This window comes from Psittacula echo, assembly GCF_963264785.1.
Source record: "Psittacula echo genome assembly, chromosome: 5".
NCBI classification, from domain to species: Eukaryota; Metazoa; Chordata; class Aves; order Psittaciformes; family Psittacidae; genus Psittacula; species Psittacula echo.
This window is the reverse complement of record NC_137739.1, coordinates 50,317,780-50,343,077: the sequence shown is the minus strand read 5'-3', so window position 1 is coordinate 50,343,077 and position 25,298 is coordinate 50,317,780. Positions and strand designations below refer to the sequence as shown.

At 40.0% G+C, this 25,298-nt stretch overlaps 1 protein-coding gene across 1 annotated transcript; it reads left to right on the top strand.

Annotated features, from left to right (window-relative positions):
* Positions 1-28: 28 nt before the first annotated feature.
* On the top strand, positions 29-25,298 carry LOC308221223 (uncharacterized protein; the record flags this gene model as incomplete). The annotated part of the gene is made up of 9 exons (XM_080618209.1): positions 29-262; positions 1,580-1,631; positions 10,883-11,004; positions 12,243-12,381; positions 13,229-13,350; positions 15,082-15,192; positions 19,396-19,502; positions 21,299-21,389; positions 23,881-25,298. The coding sequence occupies 9 exons, from the start codon at positions 29-31 to the stop codon at positions 23,995-23,997; spliced, it is 1,095 nt and encodes a 364-aa protein (XP_080474335.1). The 3' UTR covers positions 23,998-25,298.

Sequence of the window (25,298 nt, the reverse complement as noted above, 5' to 3'; positions counted from 1 at the left end):
GCGGGGAGGCGGGCCCGACAGCCTGAGTATGCGCAGAAGTCCCCGGCTGCTCCCTTGCGCATGCGCACTAGTAAGGAGGTGCGAGCAGCGCCCGCGTGTGGGGCGGGGCTCTTCTCCGTCGCTCAGCTCCCGAGGCACACGGCGGCGCCCCCCCGCGGCGGCGCGATGGAGCTGGAGGCGGCGCGGCGCGCGGTGCTGGTCGCGGTGCGGGGCACGCGCGCTGCCGACCTGCCCCGCCTGCTGCACTGGATGCGCAACACCAGTAAGCGCGGCCCGGCACGGGCGCTGCGCTCCGGCTGCTGAGGGCGCGGCAGCCGGCGGGGCCCCGCGGGCAGGTCTGGTCGATGGGGGAGGCCCGGTGGGCGTAGCGGGCTTGAGCCGTGCCCCGCCAGGGCGAGGCTCTGCGAGCTGGCTGCCGCGCTCCGTTATGGTGTTGGCACCGGGCGGGCGTGTTTCCCCCCCCACCGGCACCAGGCCAGCGGCCGGCCTGCGGGAAAGCCCCACCGGCGAGGGGAGGCGAGAGGCGGGGAAGCGGTGGGGTACGGTAGTCAGGGCAGGGGGCGTGTCCCCTGTCCCCCGCGGGGCCGCTCAGTGGCTGAGCGCATGCCCGCCTGACTTTCACAGGGCTGTCGGGAGCCGTGTCAGGGCCGGGTGCTCTGCTGCCCGGGCGGGGGCTCGGCTCCGCCGTTATCAGAAGGCCGGCCGGGAGCCCTCGCCCGGCAGTTCCGGGGCGCATAACGCTCTGTGACCGGGCTCGGCCTGGCCGGGGCTCGGGGGCTTTTCGGGAGCAAGGCTGCCGGGAGGCGGCGTGTGTTGCAGTGCCCAGGGAGGCCTGAAGCCGAGGCCTGTTCGATGCCGTCTGCTCTCTCTGGCTCCGAGCAGGGGTTCCTGGCCCTGAAGCTTTCCCTTGGCACTGGCCCACGCTTCTCAGCTGCCTTAGCCATCAGGTTGTCACGTCAGGCTAAACCGGAGCTGATGGTGTGCTCAGAGTTGCGAATGTGGCTGCAGAGCTGCGGTTCGGGGTTGTTCTGCCAGCTGTGCAGCAGAAGAAGGCGCTCCTAGCAGAAGAGCAGGACAGACAGCTGGGGTGGTAACCTCTTAAACTCCGCAGCGTCAGAGGTCATACAGAGGTCCTTTGCTGCTGGCATATCTGTAGGGTTTTAGAGGTTTGCCTTGTCTTGTTCCACTTCACACATGTTAACAGCAACCTCCCAGAAGCTTGAAAACAGTGCCTTGAGCTATTACCAAACACTGTTTTCCTCACTTAATGTCCTCTTAACATAGCTTTCTGTTTACTTTCTTGTTTGTGTCTCAGTATAATTTCATTGGCATGCTGCAATCAAGCATCTTGTGGCAGATGAAGATAGGAAATGTGGGTCATTTGCAGCTGAACAAAAAGATGATATGGAAATCCCAAGTATAGGCTGTGCCTCATGGCAGGGGGGTTAGAACTATATGATCTTCAGGTCCTTTCAAACCCAAACCATTCTATGATTCTAAGGCTGTAGGCACATAGTGCTGCGCTAAATAAACTAAGTGCTGCTTTGTCTGTGGGTGTATTTGCATTTTGTCATTGCAGATAAGAATTTGGAAGGCCCCCCCAGATCCTTTGATCCAGTCTCAAGCAGCCAGTAAGTGTCCTGTTTGCCTGCTGGGATGATAAACCCACTCCCTGGTAATTATGTGTTGGGTGTGAGAAAATGGTCATATGCTACCTTATTTCCCTAGGTCATGCCCTGTTGTGGGCATGGGTTCTTCTTGTTCAGGTCTTTTGTTACAGCACCTCCACTGTAGGGGGGAAACATCTTCATAAGCAGTCACACGGGGATCGTTACACAAAGGCAAGCTGCGACACCTAGAAGTTGTCCAGGTAATTAGAACTGGAGACTCACTGTTGCCCTGTGGTTTGGAGCTCCTCCGGCCGCTTAGTAGAGAGGCAGGAGAGAACCTTTTCTGGCTGAACAGGCCCTCTGCTGGCCTTAGGGAAAGGAACACGCTGTTCACTGTTCACTGCTGTGAGCAGCAGCCCTTCAGCCTTAACTAGGAAGGACATTGCTGGGTGTTTCGGAGCATCTGTGAGTCAGCCTTCACTATTAAAACAGAGATAGGACTCCCCCAACATCCGAAGGCTGAAGTTTGATGGGTGTCGTTAGTGTTAATTGTAACTAAGCATTCTTATTTTCTCTTTGTGTTTATGTACACATGCATATAAATACACAGGTATATGTCTACACATGTGTGTATATCCGTAATGGTAAAGCAATCTCCTGTAAGCAATATTTCATTCCTTCCTTTTTGAGTCCTTGCCTGGGTTCAGTAACATGCTCTGCTTGCTAAAGGGTGCCTGGGTTACTGTAAATAATCTTGTTAGAAGTGGTTTTCTTACATCCAATATGCTATAATTTAAAAATCTCATTGAGTTTCATATGCAATCATTCATATTGCTTGTTCATTTCACAGAAAGCATTTCAGCTCCTTCTACACTCTATTGGTTTATGTGGTGTGCATATATGGCTTTCTGAGCTTACTGACTCCTTTACAAATACAGTAAAACACATGGGAACTTATTTGTGAAACTGAAAATGCAAAACTAAAAATGTTTCAGTTAGGAAACACATCCTTACTATTTTCCGCACTTTGATTCTATGATTGTGCTTTATCTTTTCCATAGGGATTTTTAGCCAGTGGCATAGTTTATGCAGACTTGCAAAAATCCTTTGTCAATGAATAATTCCTACAATTTTTCTACTTATGCTGCAACTTCCAAAAATTCTCACAGATAGATAGTTTCTGTGAAAGACAAGTATGCTGTGGTTCCTAGCCTTTATTAGATCATGAGCTCTCTAATATTTTTTTTTCTGATTTTAAGTGGTTTAGATCCATGCCTAGGTCTTTCAGTGAAAGGAAGTATATACTCTTGCTTCATATTTACTCTTCATATTTAAGATACAAGCTGAACTGTAGATTAGGTTCCAAATTCTTAACTACTTTGTGCTTGATATATATGAGAAATCCTTGTCATAGAATCATAGACTCATAAAATAGTTTGAGTTGGAAGGGACCTTCAAAGTTCATCTAGTCCAACCCTGTGCAGTGAACAGGGACACATTCCTGCTTTTTTTTGCAGTTTCCCCAGAGTTGCAAATATTTTGGGTGATGTCTCCAACACAACACTAGATGTTACTTCTCTTTGTATTGTTTCTCTGAGCTGCTTCTGTGGCTGCATACTGACAGTAACTTTTACTGTGGGTTGTTTTACCCTCTCAGAATTGTTGTGTTTGAGTAATTATATTGCCCATTGCAACACCAAGATAGTGCTGTAATAATTAACACTGGTTGAACAGAGGATAGTGAGGAGCTGGTGGTGAGATTGCTGCTGCTGTACCCTGAATATAGCTATGGAAATCAGGATTATCTGTGCAGAGAGGAAACAGTTTTATGGGAGAAGCTAAAAAGTTACCGGACCTCTGTACCACACAGAAATAAAAGCCCCGTCTTTGGCAATACTGATGTAGGAAGCAAACAAACCTCTAAGGAACAACAACAAAAAAAAGCTGTAGGGATGGGGGGGTGTTTAATATTCTGAATGAAAAAAACCCTAAGCAAACTAGAGTAGGATAAATGGAAACAAAAATAGAATGGCATCCTCACAGACAAGTTGGTTTTCTGTGGCGTGTGGGTTCCCCCCCACACCCCCACCTCCTACTGCCATCCTACTCCTGTTTCTGTCAAGATGTTGAGCTTATAGTTTTATTTCCAGCTGAAGAGGACTGGGCATGATTCCAGTGTTAGCTATAGTCAGGCTTTTTTCCTCTTTCTCACGTAAAGTGTACATGCAGACTTAGAATAAAGCCCTGCATAAAGTAGTTGCCCTTTAGGGTCAGTGTTGTTGCAAAGACAGCCTGATTTACTAGTTTAACTTAATTTGTGTTTTCTGACTTGCATGCAGTCAGAAATGACTGCATTTCTCTCGGATGTTGCTGAGAAACTTTTTCACAGAGGAGGCAAATCATAGTAAAGCAAGTTATCTATAGTAAAGACTCTTGTGTATGTGGAACTGGAAAAACGTTGAACAGGTTCTCACTCTTATGATTTTGGACTAATCTTCCTTAGTAATTATAGGAATGTAAGTGTATACAAGATGTTAATAATTTTCTTCTTTGTACAAATACAGAATAAATTAACTAGTCATGCTTCCCTTCCCCTCCTGTCCACCCTCTTGGTGCTATTGTGAATTTTAGAAATCCAAAATCTTTACGTATGATGGAAGAAGACATTACTGTTTTAAGGCAGCTGCTTAGCAACACTGCTTTGGCGTTTCGCAATCAGCCGGCTCTTCCCACACACTGCAGTGAAATGTACGTCATTTCACGGTGACTTGCATTCCAGCCTTTCTTTTGAGTTAGGCTTAGATCTCAAAGAAAATGAAATAATAAGAGTTGGAAAGAATAACAGGAACCTTTGGTGTCTTTTTTATAATAGAATGATTAATGCTTTAATATCCTTCTGCAGTAACGACGTCCCAGAAGTTCTGGCTAACAAAACTTGGGTGAAGCCCAAGAGCTAATTCAAACCACTTGGGGACCCCTCAGGAGGGAGCCTGAAGATCCCCCTCGATTGGGTCCCAGCATTTGATGTATACCTTCTGTATAAATGTGTGCATGGTCATATTCCCTCTCGCTCCTCCACTGCCCAAACTCTTAAGAATTTCCAATAGCAGGAGAGGTTGCATTTGTTAAGAGCGGGTGGTGAAGGAGATAAACAGTGAAAGTAGAATTATCAAGCTATCTGTATGCATGAAGAGAGATACAGGAACCAGAGGAAGTAAATACATGAATCTAATTTCAAGTTTGAGATTGAAGTCACCAAACCGTTCTACTTACTGGCAACTACTGAACACTTTTGCTTTCATGCAGATTACAAAAGCCTGTCTTTCAATTTATGTCAGTGAAGCACAGATAAGGTGGTAAAAAGACCCTTTATGGTTTTTCATGTACTATCATGGAGTCTAAGATAGAAATTAAAAAAAAATTTTTCACCAGGGCTAAAACTTATCTAATTCTGGTGCTCTTTTTTTTTTTTTTTTCAGTCATGTAACAGTAAAATGAAACAATCTTACAAACTTTTTCCATTCTATACACTTCATTAGAAACATTTAAATACAAAGCTGAGGTTTCAAAGTGATGTACTGGTCGGAATGGCTGATTGTTTATATAGTAATGTATTACTCAAAACACTTATTGAATAATAAACCTTTGTAAATTCTAAGTTAAGGATAAGTAACATATACTTAACTACAAATCGTTAGGTTTTTTTTTTCTTGTGCATTGACTCGTACTGGGAGCAAACCAGTTTTTTAAGAGATTGGCATAGGATTTAGTCTTGTGACTCAAAGTTGGGGGCAGTCAGTGCTGTAAGTTCAGGCTTTTAACAGGCAGTGTGAGGAAAGGGTATCTGACAAAATTAACTTGACCAGACGATGGCAGATGTGCTGCTTTACTACAGTGTTCTGCATATAGATTCATAAAATAGTTTGGATTGGAAGGGGCCTTCAGAGGTCATCTAGTCCAACCCCTAAGCAATGAACAGGAACATCTTCATCTAGGTCAGGTTTCCCAGAACCACACGCAGCCTGGCCTTGAATGGCTCCAGGAAACTTCTCAACATACTGTTAGGAACAGACCAAGTTTGTCCAGCTTTTTCTATTATGTACTTAAAGATGTAGTCATTATTGTGTTGTTAGACCTGCTACATAAAATTATTGGATTATGATTTTCACACAAGAAGGATAGAAAATAGTATAAGAAAAATTGTGGCTCTTTTACAGGAAATGGTCTTTAAGATTTCCTTTTAGTACTGTTTCCACTGCAGGTAGAACTAAAGTTGAATGAGCCTCTTCAAAAGGATGAAAGCATAGGTTTCTGCAGTGTAACAAATATAGTATGTAAATTCTGTGTGTGTGAGAAAGCAATTTAGTACAAGGCTTCATATCCAAATTGGTAGAAGTGATTTATCCAAGTAAGACAGCCTTTCGGAAGAGATCAAAATAGTATTGCAGAGCCACATTAACTGGAATCTATTTCTTTGTTAAAATTATGCTGTACTGAAAGCCTTTTCCACTACTGTGTTGTTTGGTAAACTAAAATGGGATGATACTGTAATTTGATGAATCACCAACTTTGGGAATTGGCATTTATTGCTTTTGTTGTGACAACAATGATACTGCTGGAGAGGGGTCTCAAGAATACCAAGTACTTCTAAGTTGTTAGTCACTGAAACTTAATAATGATGGGGAAAACTACTGATTGCAAAATAGGTATGTGACTTACCTTGTTTAAAATTTAACTTTGAAGCTTCTTTCAAATGAATGTAAAAGGCTGAAAGAACTAATAAAATAAGCTCTGGTTATATTCCTGTTGGAAAAAGCTGATTACTTTCTACCAATAGTTAAGTATGCTTGGGTTAGAAATAGTACTTAAGAGTTCCTGAAGAAGTTGGTACACTGAGGTCACAGTTTGCTTCTTAAACTGTTTAGCCAAAAAAGAGATAGTAAGATTTTAGAGATGTGACACTTCCTCCTTGATCTGTTTGTTCAGTATCATTAAAACACACTGAATGATTAAATTAATCTCATATTAGGTAACATGGATGTTAATATTTGCTTTTTAGTTCTATGAGTCTGAATGTAGTCCGAATATATATCTAGAAGACCATAAGGTGCTTTCTGTTATGGTTGCCTTTGCTAAATCATCTTCTTTCCATGTGACATGTAATCTTCTGTTGTCATTTGGAAATCATGCATTGCTTATCTTCAGTCATGTATTTCACAGTGCCAGGATGTTTAGATGTTGTTATAGCGGTGTTCTCTATCCCGTGTGAGGCTTTGTGAATGTTTTCTTAGCTTGTGTTACATTTCCTGTAGAAAGGCTGAGCAGCACCAGGGTGTTAATTAGGATTTTTGCAATGTGTTAATTAAATTTTATAAATGCATGTTGAGTAGATCCAGTGGAACCGGTTTTTGAAGTAAAATACAAACACTATGCACTCAGACTTCCTCCATAAACAAATGATTGTGATTCATCTTGCAGTATTTCATGAACTGTATGTTTCTTTCCTGGTTAGTTGTCTGTTCAATGAACACAAAGGTTGGCTTACATACTATCCATTTAATACATATAACAGGCACTAAAGTAATATCAAAAATAGTTTTCTATTTTTGTTTCTTATTTGAGGATCCCTTTTAAGGTGATACTGAGATTCTCAAGTGGGAACAGTTTGTTAAACACAGGGGTGGAGTTGATAAAACTGTACCAGAGGAGGCAGAAATGCATATTTTCATACTTGGCACCTGTGTTCTGTACTTGATGGCAATCTATAAATATTTGCATACTGCAAAAGTAAATGAGATATTGTGGTAGCTGTTGCTGTTTCTTGCTTTGACAGGAATGAGGTAACTCCACATCTTAAGTTGGGTCACAAGCTATATGCGCAAGCACAGAGCATTGCATGTGCTGCTTCTGCTGAAGCTGCCATTTTGTCATCTGAGGAGGAGTGTTCAGAACTTCTCTTTTTGTTTTTCTGTATGCTTGTGCTTTACAGTACTAACTAGTAGTTGGGAAATAACACTTCCATTTGTCATTTGATTTTCAGTATCAGTGTTCCAACATTTTTTCATTGAAGATGTATATGGGTAGTAAAATTTTCTGTTTCATACAGAGCATCTACAGGAACTCTTGTGTGTCATACTTGGTTTTGTAAGATCTCAGAGGACCCCATGTAAGATGGTCAGTGTTGTGACAAGTATTGTACAAACGGGAGTTGAGGCAGAGAAGGAGTATTCTGGATTTGAGGAATATAGGTTTGCTACCTGTCTCCCACTGGAAGTACCTATTTTCTCTGCTGTAGAGCTGGGACACTGAATAGCCTTGAGAGCTGTCCACTGCTGATGTTGGCCAGAAAAGGTCACCCAGACTATGAGTGTGAAGATCCTATTGATGCACTAGCCCCTGAGAGAAAGGGAGCTGAAGTTCTGCATTTACAGTGTGATGTGTCTGGCCTGGTGGTCTATGAGCACTTCCTGTATTTCATTAAATGCTAGATACGAATTTGATACTCTTAACAGGCAGTATAACAGCTGGATGAGCTCTCTTGCATAGTAATAGTATTGTTTTAAAGCATGTGCAGATGTAAGGGCTTATTACCCACAGGCACTGGTCTGTACAGCTGCTAATATCAGCTTTCTACTCATTCAGTTTGTAGTGCGATTTTTCTCCTTCCTTCCTCACGTATTATCCACCTCAGCAAACTCTGGCTCCTTTGCACTCTGAGGGCCTATTGTGGTGCTGATGGTCCTGGTTAAGCAACAGTTAAGTCTGTCCATCCTCTCTTCCTGTAATCTCTGGGTTTACTTCTGTGCTGTGTCACATCCACAGAAATCTTCTTTGAGCTGATCAGAAAAATCACTCACTGCTGCTGAGATATTCATAACAAATCTGCAAGTTGTTGGATAGACCGTGAAGTTAACAGGAGATGGGTGCTTATTAGAGGTTTCACATTAAAATGCTGACAAGCTGGAGCTGCTGCATTGCACCTGTTGTTCGTGCTGCTGCTGTTGCAGCTGCCACCTCTATCCCTCAGTGCAAAGTTTGCATCTCTTTAGGAGCTGAGGTTCTGGAGAACTTAACTGTGAGCTCTTTGGAACAGCAGATTGTCTTCCTGTTGTGTAACAGCTATCAGTGTTGTTGTGCCCATCAGGGCCTTGGAGTGTTACTGCTATACATTTAATAAATAATAAACCAATATATGTTAAGGTAATCCAGGTGATTTAAAGTTTCTGCTGCTTCCAGTGGGGGATTCAGGATTATCTGTTGGAATCACTTGTAATGTGTTGAACAAACCGTTTACATTTACACTATTAAGAAGAGAGTGTCTTGTACTAATGAGTGAGGGTTTCTTTAATGATGTTGTTCTCACTACATTGCTTAAACAAAAAGCATTTCAGAATTGAATTTTTTTCAGAATTTCAGAAAAACATTCAGAAGCTTTTCATAGTTAAAAAGTTAGCTGGTCTTTGTTTCTTATACTAGCCTTAACATTTCCCACTGTTTCTAGCATTGCCTGTATTCCACAGGAAAGATTAGGTATATTAGCATAGAGAAACTTGTAGCATGTTTTGTAGATTTATTTTGAACCTGCTTGCATCAAACTTGTCTATGCTAATGTTCCCACCTGGGAAAGCAATGCTAACAAACATTTAACTTTTTTTAAACACGTCTGAAATCTGTCAGATCTTCTTTTGGTGAGTGATGTATGTAAGCACCACACTCCCTGCCCAGCACGCTAGCAGTCTAAATAGAACAAGAAACAAACCAGAAGGTACAGGGAAGAGAGGACAAACATGTCTATTTTTAAACAAGAATCAAGAGGTGGGTTTGGTATATTTTTTGGGATTAGGTTTGTGGATGGTTTTTGTTGTGCAGGTTTTGTTTCTTTTACAGGTATGTAGTTTTGACCTGAGATGTGACTTTGTGTAGAATCAGTTCAGTGTGCTCAGAGCAGTGAGGTGTCCAGACAAAAAGAAATTTCATCTAGTCCTTCATTTGAGGAAAATGTAACAGAAAAGGAACAGAATACAGGTGTACAGCAGACCTTATGTTGAATGTCAGCTAGGAACATCAGACCCTTCACACGAAACTGGCATGTGTGAGCAGGATGTTGGCTGCAATATGTGAAAAGTCTGGTTAGTGCAAATAAGCCTTTAGCTGGAGTAATGGGCCTAGTTCTTGATACTGCAGGGCAAAAAGGCTGAGAGAGTCCAGGAATTCCAAAGGGGAGTGATGAGGATGATCAGACTCCTAGAAAAAATGCAGGAAAGGGCTGGATAAGTGGATCTTGTTTCTTCTAGAAGAGATGACTGATGGGACACATGATAAGTTTTCAAAGAAGTAAAAAGTTGCTACATAGAGGAGAACAAGAAACTTTTATATTTCCATTGTGAGTGGGACAGAGAATACTGAGTTGAAATTGTGACAGAGTATGTCTAGATCAGTTATTAAGAAGAGTAAGTTAATAAGTGTAAGTTAAGTAGCTGTAGTCAAGCAGTGGAATAGATTGCTAAGGGTGGTAGTGGAGTCTCCAGCATTAACAATCAATTGAAAAAGAATAGTTTGTAGAAGTAGTGACACATTGATTCAGCCTTGGAAGAAGAAAGGATTGGTGACTTCTTAAGGGTCTCTGTTGATCTTTTTTCTAGTTAAAGTAATGCAGAGATATGCTGGAAAAATAGCAAGAATTTACAGTATGCCTTTGCAAAAACATACTATTTTACATCCATTTCTGTTTTTCTTTCACGTTTGAAATAGTTTGATAGTTTAAGTCATGTAAAATGTATTCTAAGTTGAACTGTTGAACTGTGCAATATCCCTGATTTTTTTTTTTAACCACTTTATTAGAAAGATGGTATATATAAAAAGAAACCTGTGTATATATATATATATATATATAAAAGGCCTGCGTTCAGGCAACTATGAGTTTTGTAATTTCTTCAATAGTTCAAAAACATCTTTGATGTTTTTATATCTTAAGCTGAAACAGTATCACTTTGGTGGCAGCCCAGACCATCATATGTGAGTTGTAAGTTTATAAATATGAAAATAATTTGAGATTTCAAAAAAGAGCTACGTTTATTTTAAGTGGCAAAGTTATTACACTCCAAATCTGTCATTGGCTGGAAAAGCTAACAAAGGCTGAAAAATGCATTTCTAATAAAAACCTTATCCATCTGGTATTGTTTATGTCTTTCAACTGTATTGTACTGGTCATCACTTAGTCCACATGATCTACATATGATTATTCAGGGGGTTTTATTTGTCTTGATTTATAGATGACTTTGATGAGCTTGTGGTGACGAACAATGATGTTGTGCTTAAAAATATCGCTGAAGATTTGCGGAATCGTTTACCCATGGAGGCAATGTTTAATTCGGAACATCAAGCTGTACAGAAAGTAAGCTAATTGTTACGGTCTGCTTTCGCTGAACTACATCATTTATTTGGGGACTGAGGCTGATTTCAGTTTTCGTAGTAGTTCATAATAGAGAATAAGCACTGGATTGAAGTATGCGAAATTTCAGTTTGATTCTCAGGTCTGTTGCTGCATGATTGTGTGACCCTAAGAAATTTGCTTCATATTTCTTAATACTTTGTTCACAAGTTATTTGGCATAGCTTTCATTCTATGTGGTATGGCACCTGTCACAGTGATTCTTTAATGTTAGCTCCATAACAGACTCTTAACAGCCCCCTTAAAGAAAACAGAAATACAGAGCCAGTGTTTCACTGTTGCCATAATGTGGGCAGTGCAGAAATGATTTCCAGCTCTTTTCAGATTCTGATGGCTCAGAAAGAGGTAGGCTGTGAGTCCTGTGGGAGGGGAGAGCACCTTTTCTGCTTGAGCTGTCAATAGATGTGGAAAATTAACGCATTTCCCAGAAAAGTGACGTGTGGCTCTTAAATGGGAAAAGTGGATTGGCCACATGCAGCAAGCCTGGGAGAGAGAGGAAAGAGGAGTAGGAGGATGAAGATTATACCCCTTGAAATGATGAGAAGCAAGCATCCCAACTGGTCTGCTTTTGATTGAAAATGACACCCATGTTAATCAGGAGTGTTTCTAGTTTGGAGCATAAGGCATGAAGATGAAAATATTCAGACAGTTGAAGTTGAGAAGTCATAATGCCCTTTCTCCTAAATTTAAGTTACATTCGCCTCATCAAAGTGGAAGAGAAAAAGCTTTCTTTACCCTGTACCACCTGTATAGCCAAGCAAGCAGTAAGGAGACCAAATTCACAGCAGGTCTCCTACTTGGCTGTTGAAGCGAGCTTGCTTTCTTTTGTCAAATTCCACTTAATGGTTATTTCAGTGGAATTTGATGATCCAGTTTACGTGCAGGATTTTTGTAGTTTCATCTTGATATGTAACTTTTGAGTAGGGAAAAACTTGTATATCATGGATTTTGGGGAAAGATAGGATGGTGGGACAATTAATTGTGTAACAGTGTAAATGAAATTGAGAGACTTGGTTATGCCTTTCTTAGGTATCCTAAGTTATGTTATATATATATATATACATGATATATATATATATATATATATATATATATATATATATATATATATAGATATATAGATATATATATATATATACATGATATATACATATCCATAGTTATGCCTTTCTATCTTCTCAGATACACCAGCATCCACTGCCCATGATTCATGTTGATGCATTCCTTTATGATGATGATTTTGTTGATTCATTGTGTGAGGAGGGGAAAATGAGTAGGAGCTACTGCACAGAGTGTGGCTCATGTAAGACTGCATCTTTAGGTAAGTGCTCTTTTGGGAACATGAGAAACAAATTCAGTTTGGCTGAACTGGTTTGTGCAGTGACTCAGCTAGACAACACAGCATCCAGCTGATGGAGTACTTTGTCCAGACTGGTGCAGTACACAGGCCAGAATTACTTCCCATAACCAATGGAAAGAGACTCCTATACAAGTAAGTTGAATTAATTTGCAGTGTATGAGTGACACTAGTTGCCCACAAAAGGTGGGCAGGGAAGAGACAGGGCTATGTACCACTGAAAAGGAAGATGCAAGAGGAAGACAATACTGTAGGAGTCCATGCAGTAGCCTCAGTCTTCTCTTGTACCCTGGAAAGTGGTATAAATCACCATCTGTCTTAAAGCTTGTGTGTGCTGTGGTATAGATCAGTGCTGTTGCTAGTATAGCACGGCATTGGAGGAATGGTTTATATGGAAAACATTCCATTCCTTAAAACCTTGGAGTTGAAATTCAACATATTGTCTGCCCACAAAAAGGTTTGTGTGGATTGTGTTGAGCTTTAAGTACCATGTTTCCTTTCTCATTTAAACAACCCAAAGTTGTTTTCTTATTATTTGATATATGTCACTGTGCAGAAAAAGGTTATTCAGTTTCATGAAGGATTCAGAATTCTCCATGTAAGGGAAAGAATCCCCAGACTCAGGACAGACTACATGGCAGACTGCCTCTGATCTGCAGTCCCTGGATGTCCAGGGTTCCCAGCACTAGTTCAAACAGGAAACCATACAGGTTTTCAGTGATGATAACTCCTCAGATTAGTATTTCATTGGTTAATAACACAGTAGTTAGTACTGCCCACCCAACACCTTTGTTCTGTTCTTATTTCCCAGAGTTTATTTCGCATTCCTTTTCCCTCATGGAACTGAAGTTTCTTTATCAACATGTACTGCCTGACCTGACAGGAAAGGTAGTGGTTGACGTTGGCTCCAGACTTGGTGCAGTGCTATTTGCGGTAACTTCCAGCACAGGAATTCATATTTTATTACTATGACAAACATTTTCCCTCTTCTCTCACTGCCTGCTCTTGTTACTCCATCTTGGATGGGTCATTCTGAGAGGCACCTCAGATGTGACTCTCTGAACAGTATAAGGTGCTGTTTACTAGTGATTTCAGTTCTGTTCCTCACAAGAGGGAATATAAATGATCTTGCTTATTGAGAGAAAAAATCTGTTGTCCAACAGAGTAGCATATTGCTGTCACACATGCTGCTCATTTGCTAGTTCCTGCTTTCTCTTCTTCATAAGTAGGTTTGTCCTCTATGTCTTGACCATGTCTATATATAGATTATTTATGTTAAATTCTTTTATGAAGCTGACAAACTGTTAAATTATACAAAGGAAGACTTTGATATGAATTTGTCTCCAAAAACATATTGTCCTGCTCTGCATTTTAAAATGCACATAAAATACTTCATTGAGAAACTTGAGTACAATTTTGATTGCTTTTGGCATGGCTAGTGCAACATATGGCCAAAAGCAACGCAAAACACGCATTACAACTTTCTTACAAAATGGCTGTTTAGGGCTCAATCTTGGAAACATTCGAGCATGTAGTTTTACTCATCTGAATAATGTAATTTCGGACTACTCAGATGAGGAAAGTTACTCCCATTTGTAAGTATTTGCGGTATTGGATCCTTAAATGGTAACACTTTTCCTAGCCTGAATTTGTTTTGAAGTACTTAAACGCTTGCATGGTTATTGCAGAAGATAGTCTTAACTAAAACAGGGGAAATGTTTTTAAAAAGAAGAGTTCTCCTGTTTAGTCATGTTTTTGCCTTGCATTGGAGGAGGCCTGACTTCACCTTCACAGGTTGATTTTCTGCTCTCTGAGTTGAATGGTTTCAGAAAACATTAATAATTAGTTTGTAGTACATAGATAGCTCAGATGTTCTGTATCTTTAGCATAATTTATTTGCCTTTACCATTGTTGGCAACATGTAATTGTGGTGTTCAGTGGAGACAATGGCACTTAAAGCAGTGTCTTCATTAAGACCCTTTAGATATAAATACTCAAGTATTTGTGCTTTTTTTTTTCTCCTAACATCTCCAACAACTTTCTGAAAATCTCAGTCTGAAACTGAACCATTATTTTGGTCTTATTATTAAAGGATAATTTACCTTTTTTTCATATGTACCTGTCTGAAGCACCTGAAAATAGCCATAATACTATATTATAGGTGCTGACAAAGACTTTGTACCAAAATACCCCCTTATATTACTGGTACCTTTTCCTCCTCCATTTTCACTCACTTTGACTTTATGTGTCTTCTTTTTTTCCCCTTTTCCTCTTGTTGTTTTCTTCTTCCATTCTCCCAAGAAATAAAAATGTGCAGTCTTTTTGCTTTACACTATTTTTGTAACTTGGTTTGTACTGCTTTTTTCCTTCTTAGACCATTTTCCATCTGTTTTGCAATTGAAGTGAAGCTAGAGCTTTCCTTTTTATTATTTTGACATGTCATTTTGGATCTCCTATTAAAATTCGTGAGATGCAAGTGGGAATTGCCACATCAGGGGCTTAGCTCTGAAAAACATGTCACGTCCACTGAATGATATTTCTCAACTTGCTGTTTTAAAATGCTTTCTTAATCTTAACCTCTGTTCTATTCTTTCCATTTTAATTGATTTTTTTAAACTTGTTTTAAAGGCATCACAGTTACTAAATTTCCTTTTCCTAATGTAGGGTTATCTTTATAGCTCAGCATCCCAACTGTATGGAGTAGAAATGAATGCAGACTTTTGTCAGTTGCAAGAAATGATGATTACAAAATACCAGTTCATTGACAGAATTAAGGTAACTCAGTACATGGTTTAGTGTATGTTTTTTTAACCACTGTGTACTAGGTATCCTGTTTATGTGAGTGGCTGGTAAATCAGCATGCTGAGAAGTTTCTGCTTTTGCTTGTTTTGGTCCTAAATAAAAGCTTTGCATTAGGGGGAAAAACCCAAAATCTCATAGCAGAGAGGAAGGAGGAGATTATCAAAATAAGATAATATGTGTTGAATTACTTAGCCTTGTCACTGAATGGATTTACCTGCTGGCTTACACAAACCAGACACATCTTAGCTGTTTCTCCCAGTGAAATCAGTGACATTGCCACTAACTTCTGTGAAACTGAGTGTATAAAAGGTTTGTCATGAATAACAAAACTAAATGTCTGTGTTCCATTAACATTAGCAGAAAGATTTTTGTAGAATTTGCAAATTTGTGCCTAAGGACACCTAAAGGACTTAACAGCTATTGGCATTTCCTGTGTTGCAGTGTCAGTGCATATGTACCTTTCACAAACAAAATGGATTTCAAACAATGTGTTGTCATTATGGGAACCATTTCCCTAGTCCTATTACGGAATTACTACTATTTTAATGAGAATTTTTTTTTTTTTTTTTTTACTTTCTTGGGAATAACCAGTTATTTTGTTGCCAGTAAAAGTTGGAAAGTAGAATGTACTTGGTAGAATACTGGCTTTAATCCTGTGTTATGTGCATGTGTTCTTGAATGGAGTCACAAACTGCTGGCTGTAGTAATTTCTTGGGAACTAAAGTAACTAATTTTAAACTGGATAGAAATAAGAAACATATTTGACACAGTGTAAGCAGTATCTTTGGATTGCCGGATTCAGTCCCTGTTGCTGTCAGTTTATCTGTAACCTTTGGGTCTTGCATGTTTTGTGTTCGTAACAACTTATTGTCATGGGACTGAAAGTGCGGTTAGGAACTCTGTCAAGTTAATTCAGTGGAGCTGGAGGTCTGTATGTATGCTTTTCAGCCTTGTATATTCTTTATTATGAGCCTTTTTGTTTTTCCTTCACACCTTGTAATTCTGCTGAAGTATTCATTTCAGAGCATAAAGATTAGAAGATAATATGTTTTCAAAGCAGTGCCTGAGGACTTAGCTATTTGAGTCTCATTAGATGCTAATTTAGTCATGTGACTCCTGCTATCACACTGCTTTGAACATTTCAGTCTTAGGTTTTATTTCACTCCAAATGACTCCTCTCCAGGATTCTGGACTTCAAACATAGTCAGAATCCAGTAATTGCTATTATTGAAACATAGTCAGAATCCAGTAGTTGCTGATAATAATTTATGACACAAATTTGAAAAAACTTTTAAGAGACCCTTCTTAAATAACAACCGTTTTTTCAAGATATTCTGATTTTTTTTATTATGTTCCCACAGGACAGCAGGGTGGATTGATATCTTTAGTGGCTAAATCTCTGATTTAACTCTATGTTTCTTTGGTCAACATTTGGTTTGTTAAAGTACATAGAAAGTTGCCCAGCACCTTTTGCCATTTGAACAAACAGATGCTGGGAGGAAAGTAAACAGTTCAGCAGATCTTAGGAAACTTGAGACCTCAATTCAGAAATTGCCTGTATTCATTAAAGGCTTGGTGCAACAGAGCAGTTTTAAAATCAGTTGCTGCCTCCTCTGTTGTGCCAGCACACAGCCAAGCAGGTCAGGGAACTGGTCCAACTGAAAAAGAACCCAGCAAAAAAGTGCTGTTCTGGTTGGAGCAATACCTGGGTCAGGCTTGTGGTGCAGCCACACATGCTTATGTGGTTCCACATTCCCCAATAGGGATGAGGACGTGTTTTGGGAGAATGGGGTACTTAGGTCACTATAGTCAGCATGGTCACCTACTCTGTAAATGTGAACTACTTTTAAGGTTCAAGGTTTATTCAAGTCAAGGAGACATCAGCACAAGTAAGTCCAGACTTTCCCAGTAGTTTAAGCATCTTTCTGAATTGAGGCTAAAAATACCAAGTGTCCCATTAGTGGGGCATTAAGAAAATTTAGTACTAATTGTGATTTCTTGTGCTGCAAGAAGTCCACTGACTGAGCAGTCCACCAGTCACTTGTGTTTGGATTAAAGGACTGCTGCTTTGTGGGATTTTTGTACAGAAATTACGTGATTTTGTTATTTTTGCCCCTTGAAAATAAGAGAGTGAAGTAAAATGTCTCCTTAGCCTCAGAACAGTGATCCACATCCCACTTAGAGTCAAGGTGAAATCTAGGTTCTGGTACGTGAGTTCTAGCAGATGTAGCAAAGGCATATTTTGCCCCTAGCTGTCTGTCCTGCCCCACTGCAGAGGGCTGTTGCCTGTATAACAGAGGAGCAGGCAAGCCTGAATCCAGATCTTTACCACCCCAGTTTATGGTCTTTCATTTTAATCAACAGTTAGCAGAGGCTTTATGCGGAGGACTTGAGTTTACACCCAGGACCTGCTGTATTTGGTGGTGGCCTAAGTGGTGTGTCTTCTTTCTCTGCTGCCTGAACACTTAAACTTTTTAATCAGCTTCTGTACTGCTGCATTTTACGGTGCACTGTTTGAAGATAAATTGTTGCCAACCTTAATTGTCCTAAAAAGCTCTAACTTTCATGAACTAGTGGCTAAATAGTTTAGGTGTCCACACACTAGAGGTGAAAGAAATTTGACCAGTAATTCAGACAACTAAACTGTCCCTATTTCTCAGTGAGCCAGAACCTGACAGTTCTGGGTAAGGTATGAGACTATAGTTGATTCCTTTCCACTCACTACAGGCAGTGGTGAACAACTTGGCATGGTAATGTGTTTAAGGAGGTAAAGGTGTTTGTTTTACTGATTTGGAGTACTTGCAGAGAACCCATGGAATATATATCTCAAAGATGAAATGCTGCAATGCCTAGTATTTTATGAAGGGTGGAGTTTGGTTTCTGTTATTACTGACATTGAAATATTTGGCTGTACTTGCAATTGCTATAATGCATTCTGGTAGCATGGACTAGAGTCATAAACTGTGACAACTCATTATCTTTTCTGCACTTGGACCCTTACAAGTTGCAGGGGTCAATCAGAACAGCATGCTTTGCATGTTTGTTAAGAAGAGGAATACATAATTTACCTCCCAACAAGTACTGATGTATTGTTAAGTGGGCAAAATGTTTTTCAACAGGTAATTGTTTTTAACCTTTTGTACTAACATTCAGCTTTCCTGTCAAAATTAAGAATTCCTTTTTACCTCTGTCCAATATTGGAAGGATTTGACAAAATGTGAAATGTTCAATACATCAGGTTAGTATGTTCCCTGCCCCACCTAGGAGTAGGTCACGCAGGAAAGAAAATAAGTTATTCAGATTTTCTGGGTTTTTTCAACATATAGGAATGAAAAAAAAAAACAACCCTGTGGAAAGCAAGTAATATTCAGGTAGGCTTTCTCTTTGTTATCCCTTCAAAAGATGTTCCAATTGACGTTTCTTCTCAGATTTGGGATGTGATATATTTCTTCGTGTTTAAGAGGAAATCAAACACATCTTGTCAGAGTGCTAATGAGCATCCAAATTCTCCTGTCACTGTAATCTCACCTGTTTGAAAATGACATGATGTGCTAATATCCTTTTTGATAGGTGAAGGTAGATGAAATCAAACCAGCTGCTATGCTGACTGGAGGGGCAGTTGTTTAGTAAAGTAAAGCACTTGCTGTCCTCCAGTGCCACCAAGCATCCTGCCTTTCCAGTATTCCCAGTTCCAATATATGTTGTGAAAATTCAGCTGTTAAACCTGGGTCTGTAGTGTCTTTTCTGGCTGTAATCCTTTAGTAACCCACTGAGCCTGTGAGATGTCTTTTAATATCCTCAAAAAAGCTTTATCTGGTTTAGCTTCTTTCCTGAAATTAATGAGCATTTGTGATAAAATACAGATAAGTGAAATGCAACAGCCATCACATACACAATCTCCTCTTTTATTGCACACTGTGTTCTAGACCAAAAGTCGGATGTTTATTTCACTGAATGTAATAAATCCCTTATTTTAATTGGAGGAGATAAAACTGATTTTTGTTTTTTTCGTTTCTTAAAGCCTCTTTTGATCTGCTGTGAAGCCAGTGAAATACCTGTTTTGTGGCTGGTTCAAAATGGTGGTAGCAGGTGCTGTATCAGGTTGACAGGCTTCATGGCTACTTGAAGGCAGTATTTGTCTCTTAATTTATGCCTTGTGAAATTTTTTTCCTTCAGGTGGTTCACGCAGACATCTGTACTCAGGCTTCACTTCTTCAGAAGGCTGATGTTGTTGTAATGAATAATGTCTTTGAATATTTCCTTGACAGACAGGAACAGGCTAGGTAAGCTATGCGTCTGAACAAGTTATCTATTTCTTTGGCGTTGTCTGTGTAACCTTGTGAGCTATGGAAAACCTTAAGGTTGTGCTTTTTGAAGTCACATAAATTACATAAATTAAACTGCCTACACTTGTTACACTTAACTACTAAAGTGTTATGGCAGTTGTTTGTTGTTAAACCCACTAAACACTGCTGCTTTGTTTACCCAAACCTTGCCCTGAATCCTTGCACTGATCTGTTAAAATAGTATCTGCTGTTAAAGGACCTGAAATTACTATATTGGCATAAGCCTTATCTTCAGAAAGAATACAGGCCATTGACTTGTGAATGTCACAGCTTTAATATAGATGCACTGCAAAACATGGCTGTTAATCCTATTTTCTAGTATGTATTCCTAAGGAAGCATTCCTAAGGATGCAGTAGCAAACAAACGTATGGCTAAGGTTCTTCTCTTTCAGGTACAAGATACTCACAGATGAGCTTTTGCTAATCCGGCAATATCAGTTTATACCATAAATAACTTTATCGTCCAAAGTTGCTTTGCCTTTATAATGGACGGTCAAAAAAGAAAGTGTGTCTTCACCATCCCAGCCAACAGTCTGACATTTGCTAACAGTTTCAGCTAAGGCTTGTCTTACTACTGCCTATGATACCAGGTGGTAATGTCAGCTAGAGAGCTACAGAGTGGATGGGTGAAGAGTAGTGGGTGTTTCAAATTGCCAGGAGATTTGTTTCTGAGCGCATGTCTGAGAATTCATTTGATTCTTCAAGAACTCAGGGACAGTGGTTTAATGTTGCATTAATACCATGAAGAAAAATGACATTTGTAGAATACTGGAAATATAATTCTTTTTAGTCTGAGTTGCCATGCCGTGAAAAATTACCTGACTTGCAAAATCAGGAGAAAAGGAATGCTGGAGGCAATATTTAAATACTTCGATTGCTAATGTCTTAAGAGAAGCATTTTGTCACGACTGCAATGTGTGTATGTAAAGAGCAGGTTGTTATTAAGCTTTACCATAGAATCACAGAATGATTTGGCAGGGGGGTTGGAACTAGATGATCTCAAGATCCTTTCCAACCCTAACTATTCTATGATTCTATGATTCTATCTAGTTCCAACACCCCTGCCATGGGCAGGGACGCCACACACTAGACCATGTAGCCGAAGGCTCATTCCAGCCTGGCTTTGAACACTGACCAGGGATGGAGCATTTACCACTTCTCTGGGCAGCCCATTCCAGTGCCTCACCACCCTCACAGTAAGGAACTTCTTCCTTACATCTAACCTGAACTTCCTTTGTTTTAGTTTGAACCCATTACTGCTTGTCCTATCACTACAGTCCCTGATGAAGTCCCTCTATCACTACAAGTCCCTCTCCAGCATGCGTGTAGGCTCCCTTCAGATACTGGAAGGCTGCTATGTGTTTAATAAAACAGTGTGCTCAGAGACTGGATTTTCTTCAAAAGTTTAAAGGAACGAAATGTTGATGTTTAATCCTAGTCCAAATTAAGGTGTTGACAGTGCAAAATGACGTGCATGTATGTTACAAAAGTTAAGAAGTTAAAAATCTTAACACTGTAAGACCATTTATTCCCTCTGTTTTAAATACGAAGCTTGCTTTTGTTCATACAAGATATTTGCTTAATATTAATAGTAACTGATACACATGTATAGCAAGTCTTTAAGTTTAGTCTATCTCTGCCCAGTAAACTGTAGAAGTCCTAGATTTGGTTTATGATCAAATGTGGTTTGTTCCCTAAAAATTGGTGACCTGCTTTTTTTTTTTTTTTTTCAGAGCTTGGGAGTTTGTTGCTTGTAATGTAAGGAAAAGAGGGTCCTTATTAGTGACAGTTCCAAGCCTTACGGAATCACTTTCAAAGGTCCAGGTAAGTTCCCTCAGCTGCTTTTAGCCAAGACATTTTGGCACTTTCTATGAAAGTGGCAGTCTGGTAGTTGAGGTCAGCTGCTTGCAGTATTGATGTGAGGGAAGGATGTGTAATTTTGTGTGTAGATTAAAAGATGTAGGACTCTGGATTTTAATTCTGGGTTGACCATCAACACATCTGCCTGTACTTTGATTTTCCCCACCTGTAAAATAGAAATCCCAGCCTGTATCAACATGCTGCATGAACCGTTATAATATTACATGTATTATTAACAATACCTTAGCTGTGAAGTTAAGAAAAAAACCAAACAACAAAACAAAAACCAACACAAACCATTAATAAAGCCAGATTAGGGTGTGAGTAATTTTTGCGATAATCATATCCACTTCCATCAGACTTCTTCCAGGTATAGGGGTAGAACTTCAGAAGTACATGTGTATTTATAGACTTCTGGAGGCAAAACCTTGAAATGTTTTCTCTACTTAGCTCTGTGTTTGCACATTGCCTTGAAACATGACAAAACTATTTTGTTAAGCCAGTGGAAGAAAGGGACATATTAAAGAAGTATCCCTGAGGATACTGTGTCTTCTGACCTGGGAGCATAGAAAATGACTCATAGTGTGAGCTGTTAGAAGTACAGATAAGGGAGAGATGTGGTCTCCCAACTAGTTGAGTGATTACCGTCAGGCATCTTGGATTGGTGGCATAGCTTTAAATTGCCTGTTGGAAACAAACATGATGACAGTGCAACTTCCGAAGATGTTGAACACCCTCTGCTACTACTGCTGTTCCCTGAGTAGTAACCACTTCTGATGGCCCAACCTCTGCTCTATTACCTCTGCTACCCATGCCAAGGTCACTGGTAGATTACAATTGTTACGTATATGATGCCTAACCAATTGTGTGGGCTGGCTTTAGCTCAGAAACAAAACACTGATCATACGTGACAAGGTTATTTACGAAGTGGCTTGCTCACCACAGTAGTCTGCTTTAGAGAAATCAAATCACTTGTTGCCTGTATGTTGATGGGTGAAATACGTCCTGAGGCCCAGAAGCAGCAATGGTGTCACTTGACCTTTCCTTGGAGCAAGCAGTAGAAACACAGCAGCTGAGAAGCCCTTTGTAGCCTTAATACAATACTCCCTGTGTGTAAACCAAAAAATACCTGTAATTCTTCTATGGTACAGTTAGTGGCTCCCTCAATACTTCTGTCAGAATGTGTATAGAGAAGCATGCTAGCAAAATACCTAGGTTATCCACTGAAATAATTTTTAAAAGTTATCCTTCATAGAATCATAAAATTATAAAATGGTTTGAATTGGAAGGGACCTTAAAGATCATCTTGTTCCAACCCCTGGCCATGGGCAAGGACACCTTCCACTAGATCAGGTTGCTTCAAGCCCTGTTCAACCTGTCCTTGAACATTTCCAGGGATGTGGCAGCCACAACTTCTCTGAGCAACCTGCCCCAGTGTCTCATCACCCTTGCTTGTGTCCAATCTAAATCTACCCTCTTTCAGTTTATAATCACTGCCTTTTGTCCTGTCACTACAGGCCCTGATAAAAAGTCTCTCTCAATCTTCCTTGAAAGGCTGCAGTAAGGTCTCCCTGAAGCCTTCTTTTCTCGTGGCTGAGCAAGCCCAGCTCTCTCAGCCTGTCCTCACAGGAGAGGTGCTCCAGCCCTCTGCCCATTTTTGTGGCCCTCCTCTGGACCCACTGTACATGTCCATGTCTTTCTTGTTCTGGGGTCCCCGGAGCTGGACACAGTACTCTGGGTGGGGTCTCATGAGAGCAGAGGAGAGGGGTAGAATCACCTCACTTGGCCTGCTGACCACACTTCTTCTTACGCAGCCTATGATGCAGCTGGCTTTCTGGGCTGCACACATTGTGGGCTTACATCCAATTTTTTGTTGACCAGGATCCTCAAGTCTTTCTCTGCAAGGCTGTTCTCAATACATTTATCCTCCAGTCTGTATTGACTGTCAGGTCCCAGCTGCAGGACCCGGCTGCAGGACCTTGCACTCAGCCTCTAACTTCATGTCATTTGCACGGGCTCCCTCCTCAAGCTTCTCAAGGTCTCTCTGGATGGATTCCCTCCACCAAATCCACTTCATTGCTTGGCTTGGTGTCATCTACAAACTTGCTGAGGGTGTACTCATTCCCGTCTATGTCATTCATGAAGATATTAAATAGTATTGGTCCCTGTACAGGCACTTGAGGGACAGCACTTACTACTGGTTTCCACTTGGGCACTGAGCCATTCACCGCATCTCTTTGCATCTAATCTTTATTCTCTTTATTATCTTTGGATCTTTCTTTATTCTCTCACATTTAAGTTAAATGAAATTTCCAGAAATTAATTTTATCATTGCTGCATAACTTGGAATGACTAATCTCTCTTATTATGTCTTGCATTTTTAAAGTTGTGCTGACCTTGAAACTGCTGCTATGTTTCTCAACATTGTGTTAAGAATCTGTTTTCATTGTTTCAGACAGATATACAGCTTGGCCAGTGGGTCGAAGAGATGCAGCTAAACTATGATACGTATGTGGAAAAGGATGCTGACAGAGAAGCACTTGAACAAATACATTTATACAAGATTCTCTAGTAGCTGGGAGAATTTTTACTAGTATCCTTGTAATATCATATATTTTGGGTCTAAAATGAATTTGAATTGGTTTGTGTGAATAAATCAGGTAAAAATTCTTATTGTGATGAATCTGGGTCATATTTGTGGTTTGTAATGAAAGAGTCTTTTGAAACAGGTTTTTTTATGGAGGCATTCTGTGTCAACAGCGTATATTGACTTTTAACTAGGAGATATCTTTATGGTTTAATTTTTGCAGAAATTTTGGAGAGAGTGGGTACATACTGATGCTAAAAGAAATTTTATTCACTGCTAATGTTTGCTAAATGTGTCAAACTTAAGAATAGCAAATACTAATGTGAATGGTAAGAATGCATTTAGCGTGTTACTTGAATGCTGCAGTACATTAGAGTTTGCTGTTTTGTTTTGGTACAGACCATTTATTATCAGTAATAATATTTATTATTAACTGTACTATCTGTAATGTTCCTCCTGTAGAATTTGTGGGATTTCTTTCCAGGGTCTGTTTGATAACCAGAGCATCCACTGGCATCAGTTATGAGAAGCAAGTCCTTCTGTTTAGTTAGTTATCCTTAAGGTGGGTATTAACATAAAAAAGCAAAAGACATTGAGGAGCCATTGAGAATTAATACAGTGAGTCTGGGGCTACAGAACTCTGTTCCACTTCCTGCACTTCTGCTGGGGATGGTAGGAAGTGTAATAAGGGGTTAAGAAGCTGAAAATTCTGAACAGGTGTCACGGCTTAGTGGAGGCTTGGTGGTGGCGTAAAGCGTTGGAAATTTGTAACAGAGCCTCCTCGGAGAGGAAAGATCCACATACGCCCACCACATTTACATTTAGATTGTACGTTCTAAAGATGGTGAAGCTTTTAGTCAGCTGAAGAATGTTCCAGTTTTAGCAAACATTAACAATCTGAGTGCAAAAATATGAACTTCAGGAGTTTGGGCAAAGTGTGCTGGGAATTTAGAAGCACTGTTAAAAGTTTGCTACACAACTTAGGTCTAGTGCAAACGGGAAAACTTTAAATAGGTTTCAAGTCTTCAAATGATTTACAGGTCAGTGAACTTAATATACACTGTAAGCAAAAAGGAACACTGGCCATTAGGCACTCACAAACGTAGTAAGTAAATGGTACTGTAGAAGGGGTAGTGAATTTTAAAAAGTCTTATTTTCATGGTCTGTTTGAAGTAGAAGAAGATGTTTTTACCTTGACTGATACTGAACTGCTATGTTGAATCTTGCATTTAAAAATTAACAAAAGTGGAAATCTCTTTCTTAAAAATGTTTATTTTATTAAAGAA